This window comes from Orbicella faveolata, unplaced genomic scaffold (genome assembly GCF_042242905.1).
Source record: "Orbicella faveolata isolate gen_17 unplaced genomic scaffold, um_ofav_v1 contig_34, whole genome shotgun sequence".
NCBI lineage: Eukaryota > Metazoa > Cnidaria > Anthozoa > Scleractinia > Merulinidae > Orbicella > Orbicella faveolata.
Window position 1 is genome coordinate 22,954,454 of NW_028301563.1, and position 12,533 is coordinate 22,966,986.

Here is a 12,533-nt window from a genome sequence, read left to right on the forward strand (position 1 = left end):
TAGAATATATGTATTTTTCCTTTCAGAGTTCGTCTCTCAAAGAAGTACCATGAACATTGCGTTCATAATTACTGTATTATTTGCGCAGAAGGTATATACGACTAAGACAGCATTTACTTGTGGTAAGTCGCCGACTGCAAATCACTGATTCTCCTTATTTTTCATTTTGTGCTTTTCTGCTGAAATTTTCTTCTTATCCCATCTCTTATATTATAGGCCTTATAAATGGAAATTCGGCAGAACATGATGTTATAATACTTTCTGCTAACGATACTTCTTCTTCGAGCAATGTTTCATTAATTTTCAAAAGATTCAACATATCGGAAAATTCGAACCTCTTTAAACAAGGTAGGGAACCAAATACAATACTCTCTGAATTTGAGATGAAATGAAGTCATTTATGGATGTATGGATGGATGTATGTATGTACTCAACTTAGGTTGTTTTCGTGCCGAAATCACGTTTTACTGGTAATTCAATTCGGGCTCCTTTTTCTTATGGCTTCGCTGTTTGATTACAGATGGATGGTGGAAACAAACATATGTAATGTAATTATATTAATTTATTAGACTTATCGTTATATTTTTTATAAACCAATAACTTTCAAATAATTGTTATTGCAGCCTCCGCCATCCGTGATAATAACGTCGTTGCACTAATCGAGGGAAGCGACACGAAATCGTCCGCATGCGCACTTTCTTCTGTAGCTGGTATACCTCTTATCCGTTTCCATGGAGACAATAGACCCTCTGACCAATGTGAAAAAGCGATCCACATGTCACCGGACTTCAGAGACTTCGCACATGCTACACTTGACATACTCAACACGTTTGAATGGACAAACATAGCAGTTGTATTTGATGGTAAAAAAAAAAACAGTTATTACTTAGACGTTTCTTACTTGGAATTCACTCTTTATAGTCTCTTAAGGATATTTGAGGCTGATTCCCTGATTATGAGCGTTATTTCGCACTTTATCAGTGTGCGTTCACTGCGAACTTGAGTACTATCTTCCACCTTTCTTTGTGTATCGAATAAAGGATATTTCTCATAAAGTCGAGCCCTGCCGTACGAGGACACCTCCATAATACCACATCTCTGTATTACGAACAGCTCACTTGCAACAAGGGAAGCTAAAATTCGTGTAATTTACACCTCTTTGATATGGAAATACCTCTACATTACGAACAGTTCACTTGTTCACAGATAAAAGGAGAATTCATATAAATTGCACCTTTACGAAATGGGTAGCCCTGTATTATGAACAGTTTACTTGCTTCCAGAGAAACCAAAATTCATATATTTCTACATCTATGATACGGACATTCAGTTCTGCTTGTTTAGAGTGCGTATTACGGAATATTCTAGACTGGACTCGAATACAGATGCAGGACAATGAAAAACACCCTAAACATCTGTTTTGTGTTTGATTTCTTTTAGAGAGCAATTGGCATGAAGTTGTATATTTCAAGGTCATAACCCAAACGTCAAAGCACACCTTGAACTTAGTTCCGCTTAGTGAGCTGGACACGAATGACGATCCAGTATTGCTAGCAAAGAAAACAATGGAGGAAATAGATGAGATTGAAGCTGAAGTTATTCTGCTTTACACAAAAACAGAAAACATTGAACTTATGCTGCAACAGGTAATGTCATGTTGTTTAGCATTTACTCTTTCGACATCTCTGCGTTTTCATCCGAATCTACAAGAAGAGTAAGCGACAATATGATCAAGCAAGTTATTCTGTTAACTTTTTTTAAACCTTCATTTACAATAGAAATCCTGCCATCACAAACGTGTCTATAAATGGATAATCCAGTCCCAGGTATGATCACATGACAAACTTCTCATTAAATTTTATTCATTCACAAGGACCAGATCATACTGACACTGACCATGTGTTCTAAGTGTAAAAAATAGGAGATCTCATAGCAATATTAGCAGCAAGTTTACTTAATTACAAGCGTCGAATATTCGCTCAAAGTCAATGGCCTTTTTACAGATGTCACGCTTTTCAGCTTTTTCATTCAAACAAAAAATCAACCGCACTACTCGATTTATCGTTCTAAATATGTGAAGTTACATTAGAATCCGTTGCAAAATCCTAAAAATATGGCACCCCTAAGTTGTCAATTTTTAAATTGTAAATTTGGGGTCCCGTATTTTTGAGCTTGCAATGGGTTCTCATGAAACTTCGCGGATTTACTAAATTCGGCATGATAAATTCAACTATAGAGGTGATTTTTTGATATTTCGTAGCATAGGTGGGAGGCGCGGTGGCCTCACGGTTAGTGCGCTTGTCTCCGGATCGAGCGGTCCGCGTTCGGGCCCCGGCCGGGGACTCTGCTTTGTGTTCTTGGGCAAGACACTTTACTCTCACAGTGCCTCTCTCCACCCAGGTGTACAAATGGGTACCGGCAGACTTAATGCTGGGGGTAACTCTGCTATGGACTAGCATCCCATCCAGGGGGAGTGGAAATACCCCTTGCCGCTTTATGCTACAGAGACCGGGATAAGAGCCGGCCTGGTGGGCCAGTTGGCTCGTATGCAGACATTACCTTTGTCTAACATAGGTAAAGAGGTCCATAGATACACAAGCCTCGTTTATTTTGTTTTTGTTTTGATGGTTTTGGTTCAGATTTTTACCACTCTTTCGTCGCAGGTACCATTAGACATAAAATGCCACCGGAAAAATATCGTTTTAGCTCTCACGATTCTATATATCCGGGGCTCAGCTTCCATTGGGCTAGAAAAGGCAGTAAACCATTCCAAGAATGTCAACAAGGTAGGCGGCTTCTATCCATTGATATACATCTTGTACTATCGTTTTGGAATTTAAAAAGAAATAAGAATGAAAAAAATTGTATTAGAATTGTGTAACTTGCAACTAATGAGCACAGTGGACGCTGGATTTTTCGAACATCCGAGTTAGACTGTTCACAGCCCTCTATTTTCTTTTTTTTTGTTTCGATCGTTGAGCATGCGGAGGAATCGCGAGAAATGGACGCCAGCTGAGAAAAAGAGAGGCTGTGAGCAGTCTACATCCGAGTGAGACTAAAGATCAAGGGTACATGAAATATATTTGGTTTGAGTCATCGTAATTTCGAGAAATCGAGGACTCAACAAATCGACATTTCACTGTGTGTATATCAGATCCTTCCTATTAAATATCAAATTAGCAATTAAATTGCTAATTGAAGCTTTAGCTTCGAATAACTGATCGCTTATAACACCAGGGTTGTCTTGATAACTTATCCAGTCTCCAATCTTAAAAACTCAAGTAGCAGAATTCTTCACTGTGTTTTTTTTAATCAATGAAGTACGTAGAAACTGACCTTTACTTTTCAGCGAAAATCGCACGGAGACTGTACTATTTTTGCTCACAGCCCATGGAATCTCAGAGATCGCCGAGCGGTATCACAGCTGCGCGAGTTCATACAATTCTGTCATCTCACGTCCGGGTTCCGGGTTTGGAATCATTTTATATTATTAAAGGAGTTATTTTTAAATGGCTTGGGGTTTGAATAAACTTCCCCCTCCGGATCCCGATGAAACTGTAGCAACACAGAGATACTACTGCAGTGCAGTGACAGTACGTTTGACTCCCGGTAACTCGAACCGTCAGGGGATTTCAAGTCCGAGTTATCGGGAGTTCGAGTTATGGGTGGATACGAAGAAATGACAAAAAAATAACCGAACAAACAGAAGTGTGTTAGTCAAATATAAAGCAGCCCATAGATCAGATAGCAAACATGTTGATAATTTCCTTAGGATCTCCTACCACTAGCCTACGATTCGGTCCAAGTTATCAACCATGCAGTCAATATGGAACCCTGTTTATCAATGAACAGGACCACATTGGATACTGGTGTCAAAATGTTAATCTGTATGAGAAAGGTAAGTACTATTGATACTCAATACTCAGGGCCTTGGTCTGTAAATACACCTCTTACAGTGTAAGTGTTATTGAGTTGCATCAATGGAATTTATACACTGTATCTCTTTATTTATGAAAACAGTGTGAATAAAATGTCACCTGGGTGTACACGTTTTTTCGTTCCCCAGAACGAGAGTATAAATAGTGGATGTAAAAAGTGTAGCGAATGTGACTCTTTTTACCCTCCACTCTCCTATCTTCGGTTTTGTACTCATCAACTTTTTTACTTCACTTGGCACGATTCCCAGGCCTCGAGGAGTAAAGAACAAATCAAATTCTGTTGCTCATTTGGAGCAAAAAAAGCATTTTGTAAACCCTGCTTGCATAAAACCAGTTGAAAAAATAACCATGATATTCTTTTTTTCTATGGTCTGGGCCTGAGTGTATTATTGCTTTCAGGTAAGTTGTTGGAAGTCGCAAGCATCATTAACACAAATGTCTCATAATGACGCACTGTCATGTCCCAGAAGGTTGAAGACAGTAACCACACAGGCAGCCTCTTGTTTGGAACTCTTTATTGGGGGCAGTGGGGAGGAGGGGGAGGGCAGAAATCCGAGTGACTGAACGAGTCCATGGAACGCGAAGTCCGAGACGAGAAAGCACATAACTGGAAGGGGACCAGAGGGAGGGGATTAATTGTTGAATTCCTTGGAGAATTTCGGGCAATGTATAACTACCATTCCAAAGCAGAATTTCCAGAAAAATTAAATACGAAAAAAGACTGGCCAGAACAGAAATCTATAACTACTCTTATACAAGTGTTTAAAAAACCCTAAGTGTTTTAATCTACCTCAATAAGAGGTTCACATACATGCGAGCAATTAATAATACTAAAGATAAATTGTGCAAAATATAATCAGAGGGCTCATTTGCATTCACAACAGCCATAAAAATTGCATTACATGAAAACATTGATTTGTTCACAGGCCAAGCTTAATGGTTCAACAGGGCCTATTCACTTTAACGAGTATGGCAAGCGAAAAGGAATTGAACTGGATATTTTGAATCTCCGAAACAATTCCTTTCAAAAAGTAAGTAATGATTTCTTAAATTCTTATGTTCATGAGGTAGTTTTTCAAAAATTATGCTACCATAGATTACATTTATCAGTCCAGAATATAATGTGCGCGTGACCTAGATGATTTTGAATTAGTCGAACCTCTGCGTACAAACACCTCTCTGTTACAAACAATTCACTTCAACTCGGCAAAATGCCAAGATATTCTTTCCTTGTATGAACAAAATCCTCTTTATACGGACCCTCTATGATACAGACAACGGACGGCTGAATCGTGAACCAGAGATCAAATGCTTATTAATTTAATCTCTTTACTGAGGACAAATCATTGACAATTAAGAAAATAGTTTTCCTTGTTCTTACGAACAATAGAGTGTTTCTGTCGGAGGTTTTCTGAGCTGATATTGCTTTCATCCTCGCTTGAGAATGGTCTTATTGATGGATTTCAATATGCTCATGGACTAGACTATGACATGGACTGTGCTTTTATACATGTATACGTAGATGGGTATATGGAGTTCCAGTAAACGTGCCGTCCTGTTTGGGAATATCCTAAGTAACAGTGACAAGACACTTATTGGAGGAAGCCTGGAGGGACGAAAGCTCAGAGCTGTCGTTACCGAGGTATTATGGTTAGCTACACATGTGTTGACTCTGTAAGACCCTTGCACTCATCCTTATTTACAAGTTTAATTCATATTTAGGCTTTAATTTTTGTCCCTCAACTAGTTGGATCTAACATGAAGCTATTTCTAATGTAAAGGCACAGAGGGCCTAGTTTTCAGCAGGTCATACGAAAGCGATCGGTTTCGTTAATTAAAAAAAACACATGTTGCTATTATGCTTATTCAAAAAAAGCAAGTGTGTATCAGAAGAATCTTATTGTCTTCTTTTTCACGACACTAAAACAGACGGCACCATTTGTAATCAGAAAAAAGGAAGAGCAAGACGGTGCAGCTTGGTATGAAGGATACTGTATCGATCTGCTGAATGAACTGGCAAGAAATCTCAAGTTTACGTATGAGATCTATCACTCCCCGGACGGGTTGTACGGCGCTGAAAAGGAGAATGGAACCTGGAATGGAATGATTGGCGAGTTAGTAAACAAGGTTTGCAAACAAGTTCTCTCAGTACTATAACCTGGGTGCCCGCTGACCGGCTAATAATGTTGTCTGTCAAGGTTTTCCGAACTTTGGTCACATTTTTTTCATCATTTCAAACGTTCTGATTGAACATGAGAAACAAAATTTCCTAGGAGCATTCTAGATGATCGCCCATATTTATTGAAATATCCTCACAGCTACTTTTATTTTACAAGTGTTTCTCTCGGTTTATGATAGTTCGGTCGAGCATTGCTTCGATAGTGCCAAGCGATATGGCTACACCTTTGTATGTAATGATTAAATCCGTCAGTATCATCACTCAGTACCAATACAATACAGGTGATCGATTACAATTTCCCGTTTTTAAAATAGGACACTATCATGCCATAGTAGATTTGTAATAGTTATTGTACCACGAGTAGTACAATTCAGGGGCTAGTAAATTAAAATTTGTCCGCGTGAGCAGCCCGATCCCAATTTGAAACTGCATGTGCGTACGTGATTCTTTTTCTCACTGGATTTCCTGACGAGGTCAAATCAATTGTCCGGAAAAAAACAAAGTCCGAGATAAGTAAGTCTGCAGGGACCTTTCTTTAGCTTAATTTACTGAATGGGACCGTCCATCAAAAACATTTGCATAGGCAGACAAAACTTCAAGAAACAACATATAATTAAAGTGGACATAATGAACGTGCGAATGGCGCGCTGGTGTCCAATTTGAGTTATAGGACACCTACGTTATCGCCACGCGCAGTTCAATTACGTATCAAACAGCCGAGCATGCTTTACTTACTTACGTTTTACTTTCACTTTTATTAAAAGCGTGCTGACATCGCTGTTGCGGCTCTCACCATAACTGAACGTCGAGATAAAGTGGTGGACTTCAGCGTCCCTTACATGTACTACACTGAAGAGATGTTACTAAAGAAGACATCTTCAACAGCGAAAATTGATTATCTCCAGTTTTTGACTCCATTTGAAACTTACGTTTGGTTTGCTATTCTAACCAGCTTAATGGTCATTTCTATTACCTTGTTCACGATAAACTACTTCAGCCCCTATCGATACAAAGATGATACCGACAAAGCAACATCGGAGGAATTTAGTTTTTTCAACGGCGTGTGGTTTGCATTGGCTTCTCTACTGCAACAAGGAACCAATAATACGCCTAGAAATTTGCCAGGTATGAACACATTCCGTGGTGGGTAAACATAGTGTTATATTGGTATAAATGTCCTTGACTCGGTCGTGAGTGATCCGCTCTATCAATCCCAGCACAACAAGGCGGGATTTTAAGTCCTTGATTGACTATAAATATGGAAGGAAACGGAAGAATCTTTTTACACCGACGACTTTTGGGTCGTGGTATTTTGAAGTTACCGCACAAAAAGCACAGCATACAGTTTTTGTAACACCAAAATAACGCACTTAACTTGGAATAACATGTACATGTAACCACCAGTTACCAGCTGCTTAGAAGCAAACCAACAGCTCTGTTAATACCTTTCTAATTAGCTTAATATATTTTAGGTCGAATCCTCGCTGGTTGCTACTGGTTCTGCATTCTAATCTGGGTTTCAACATACACTGCAAATCTGGCCGCTTTTTTCTCTGTAAAGAACACCGTGAGTCCCATCAATAACCTTGAGGATATTGTCGAGTCCTCTTATCAAGTCGGAATGTACGACTCGTCAAGTGTCCATGAAGCTTTCAAGACAAGTCAATATGAAACTCACAGGAAGATTTGGCAAAGGATAGAAGCGGAAAACACCATAGTTCAAAGTACATCTGAAGGCAGTCGTTGGGTGCGAGAGAGAGATGAGTTTGTGTTTATTGATGACGGGCCAATTCTCAGACATGTGGCCAATCAGCCACCCTGCGATCTCACCGTAGGTAAATACTGAATCCATGGTCTTTTTTGTCGTATGAGACGTATGTCAGTGAGAATATCCAGTTTAACCTGTGTTTGGTTCCTTTCACAGATTCATACTTTCCAATTTTTTACTGAATTGTTTTTTGTTGATTTCCCGATTGGAGGTTCCACATGCCAAGAAATTAAATCGGTATCTAGCTCCTCTGATATATAAGACTGCAGCGGCCTCATCATAGCCACACTTAGGGAGGACACGTGGCCCAATAGTTAGTGTACTGGACTCTGGGTGGAGCGGGTGCTGGCGGCGCGGGATCGGGCTCTGGCCAGGTCATTATGATTTGTTCTTGGGCAACTTTACGGTTACATGGCCTCCACCTACCAAGGTACCGTGGTAGCCCTGAGATGGACCAGAATCTCATCCACGGGGGAGTAGAAATACTCCCAGTTTCTTTATGCCACAAAAACTGGAGATAAACGCCGGCCTGATAGGCTCGAGCTCAGAACCGCTATCCAAACTCATGTATATGACGACTTTCTATTACTATATTGCAGTTTCAGGTTTAACCACAGCTAAAGGACTTGCACTCGCTTTACAAGACAATGATCCACACACCACTGACTTCACACTAGCTATTTTACGTCTACACGAGAATAGATTTCTTGAAAACGTGGAGAGGAAATGGTGGAAAACCAAAACTGGGTGTCCCCAGGAGCAAGCGACAAGTAAGAAAACAGTTTTATAGGAATGAGTCGTTGCCTATGGTAATCAAATACACCACAATAATATTCAGTGTTTTAAGTCAAAATACATTTAGTTTCTTGTTTATGCATTCTCTCGAATCTTTAACTGTTGATCAGGTCGTGGATACTTAGTCGTTCGTAAGGCATAGAAAGTTTCGAGGCCTTGTAATACAGTATTGTGGTGTCATACCTACATTTTCAATTACCATTTTACCTCTCCTCTATTCAGAAATTTGTATTGAAACGTTTGTTCGAAAGATATTGTCAGGAAACCTAACCAGATCTTTTGTTAACTTTTCAGTGTTGTATCCAAAGCGTATTGATCTGATGAGCATGCTGGGAGTGTACGCTGTACTGGGTGTTGGGGTTATAGTCGCATTACTGGCGTTGATTGCAGAGTTCATGTGGAAAAGCAAAGAACGAAAGATAAATAGCAAAGGTGTACCTGCAAGGTTTGTTAACATTTTCTTGAACTGATATTACCGTTTTGTAGGTGATCATTGTCACCTTCTACGCGATCAAAAGTTAGGAAAGGCAATATCGCACTTGAATCACGTTCATAATAAAGACTTCCCATGAAAACATTTTGGAAGACAACGTAGCTCAACGTGACTATTGAATAGGAAAGAGTTCCTTGTAGAAAACAGCGAAGAAAGCCTAGGCCTATTCACGAGGAGTACACTTGTGCGGACAGACATCTTAGCTTCGAGCGGGGAATTAAACTCGTGTGTGTCGATCAGCTGATCAACGAAAATCAGTAAATTACCAAACCAATTCGATTACGTGCCGGCTACGTTATCTCTAGCTATTTCAGGCGGCCAGCCCTCCCACCGTTTTTCTTATTATAGTGTTAAGATATGTAATAATGTAAATAGGACCGAATGGGGGAAATATAAGCTTGTGTTCGATTTCCCAGCACAAAATTAAACTAAACTCCGGGCACTGACATTGAAAGACGAGAGTGTATTTCAAAGAGTTGTTATCGGAATAGCTTGGACGGACGTTTGTTGGAGGAAAGGAAGGGGGGGGGGGGATGGGGAGGATCGAATCGTTACGGTAACTAGGTCGATTTAATATCTATTTCAATCATGGAGAAAGCTGATGGCTTATGGAAAATTTCCCATAAGCCACCAGCTTATAGGAAAGACACGTTCAGACACGAAGACGTTACGGTGCAGGTGACATATCCTACAAGAATTCGTTCTGTACTCCGGCTATCGACGCCCATGCATCTCGCAATTCTTATGTTAATGAAACTAATCGGACGCGAGTACATAACTCGCGTGTGTGTCCCGGCAGAATAAAACCTTCGGCTCAGTCATTCTCCTTTCACAAATTAAAGTCTGTGATAACCCCTTTACTCAGGGCTTAGTAAAATATTCAATTTTATGGAGCACGCCAAAAGCTGCTGCACGTACAGAGACAGATCACTAAACTGGTCACTCAAAATACCCATTCTTTGACTGATTGCATGTTACTTTCAACTTCTCTTCATTTTCCCTTTAATACCCAAACCAACTTTATCACCAGTAAAGAGCGGTTTTCAGTTGAGTGTCGTAAAACCAAAACCTTAAACCAGTTTCTTACCAATTAGACTACTCAGCCACTCTCAAACCGTAGTAAAACTGAAACGAAAACCGAAGTAATGGCCTGATTGCTTTCCATGCTCAATTGAAACCTATGTGGTTAATCTACATGGCTGTATTTTGAACTTTGTTGTCATCGATTTGTACTTCTCTCTCAGATTCAATATCAGGGTTTTTATCCTTCAAAGAATCCTAATAAAACAGAAAACATAAAGACGTTTGATGATAAATGCGTTCCATCAATTAAAATCAACTAGGCTAATAAACGGCATCTGTTTCAACAAGGGTACTTCGGAGTGCATGTTATACCTATGAATGGAAAACTAATAGTTTACAAGAGAATAAGACAACTGAAAGGACAGAAAAGAAAATTTGTATGCCTCACTTTTAAGTAAAATATCGATCGCTTAAAGTGGTGTTATTTTCAATATAAATTATTGAGTTTGTTTTCGGCCTCCCCAAGTATTACTGCAATCAAGCGTTCTTTCACTTCGGAAAAATTCAATTAAATAACTGTCGCATTACAGCTTTTGAAAATGATGCATTGATCACAAGATAATTTTGTTAAAAGTTTAGTTGCAAGTATCAATCACAGCTCAATAACCTAGCTACGAGAGAGAAAAGCTTTAAATATATGCTCGTTTTTTATCTCTGTTTTATTATTTCCTTAGACATAACAGACCGTTTGTTTCTTACTTTTTCGTTGTGCAGCTCGGCCTCAAGTGACGTCACAAGTTTGGCGAAGGCAGGCCGCTCGGAGGGGTCTGGAATCCAGCATGACATTGTGATCTCGGAACTGTCATCGTAGCAACATTTTCTGTCGCTGAGGACTGATTTGTAGGAAAGATTGATCGTTTGGTTAAAGTAGACACTGACAATATAATCAACTAATCAACTGTTCGATCACATGATCGATCGATTAATCATTCAATGAATCATTTAACAGTTTATTTATAGACGTAGACCGTACATGAAGGAGCTAGAAACCAAGTTAAAATACATTGTGAAGGAAAAGTACGAACACTAAAAAGTGATTAAACACTAAGCTATTAAAACTCATATATGAAGGCTCATTAACTACATGTACATATATTACATTATAAAATGCACGAAAGAAAACAGTTCCACTCAAAATTGATGATTACTAACTCGTCAATCTTCTGTACTTCTTGCTTTCTAAACGGTTAACTTTTTTAAAAGAGTTTGCAGAGACCACGGGTAAATAGCGTAAAGTAGATCCATTTCAATCCCCTGCAGGTCGTACCCAGCGTTTTTACATTTGATGTGAACAAAAAAAAAAAAAAAAAAAAAACATTTACATATGGGTAGCGGTTTATCCCAGGCTAACACGATGTACCGAGTTTGTATATTTGTCACTGTCAAGTCTTTAGGAGGCGGAGGTTTTTCTTGATGTTTAATTATGAAAAGGCAAACAACGCATGAAGTCAATAGAGTGTCACTGAAATAGTGTACGGTAAGTATAGAGAGTACGTTCTACTTCTAGGTACGTCACGCTTTAATTTGTCCCAGATCGAGGTTATCTTTCTTTCAAAATTGAAGTAAAGTTTACATGCTAGCCACATAATATTGTTATTATCTTTTTAAAATGCCATTGTAGCTTATTGCAGGTAACCTCCGGGCAAGATGAACCGAACCGCGAATCTTGTGCTGTGATTGGTTACTCGAGCGGGCAAGATGGAGCTAACTTTTCCTCTCGGGATTACTCCCTGTTTCCCGCAAGATTTTCCATATAATCATCATTTATTGACGAAGCTCCGTCTCTGGCCATAAACACGCGCAAAAAGTGTGTGTGCGTATTTTGTCGACCAAATTTAGTGATAATGTGCCAAAATATTTTATATTGAAACTGCTGACGTGGATTTAAACTCCACTTTACACGTTCCCTCCCTTCCCCAAGGAATGATTCTTATACCGATTTCCTAGTTTAATTAGTAGCACAAACATGTTAACCATATTTCAGTTGTTCCATCTTGACTTTCACTGAGAAGTGCAATCTGAAGAATAGTCACAAAGACGGGAGGGATATTGGTAACTTTCGCAGTACGCTTGCACTGCAGCTTCTGTTGACTAAAAAGACTAATCTGGCGACATTCTTAATAAGTAGGAAGTTGATCATGCAGAAATTCGTAAAAGGATAGAAAAATTGAAATTACACTATAATAATTGCTGTGACACTTGTTTATCTTTATTCATCATGAGCATTCTTGCATACTCCTAGTTTGTTTTACTTTTTGGAATGCTTCTTATAACTTT

General features: G+C 39.1%; 1 protein-coding gene across 1 annotated transcript; it reads left to right on the top strand.

Moving 5' to 3' along the window:
• Nucleotides 1–604: 604 nt before the first annotated feature.
• LOC110057161 (glutamate receptor 4-like) lies at nt 605–11,316 on the top strand (the record flags this gene model as incomplete). The annotated part of the gene is made up of 12 exons (XM_089272344.1): nt 605–980; nt 1,441–1,646; nt 2,664–2,786; nt 3,773–3,898; nt 4,865–4,969; nt 5,461–5,580; nt 5,868–6,065; nt 6,882–7,242; nt 7,590–7,952; nt 8,485–8,655; nt 8,975–9,125; nt 10,971–11,316. Coding segments are annotated over 12 exons (2,397 nt in total), but the record flags the coding sequence as incomplete, so codon positions are not given.
• Nucleotides 11,317–12,533: the final 1,217 nt, after the last annotated feature.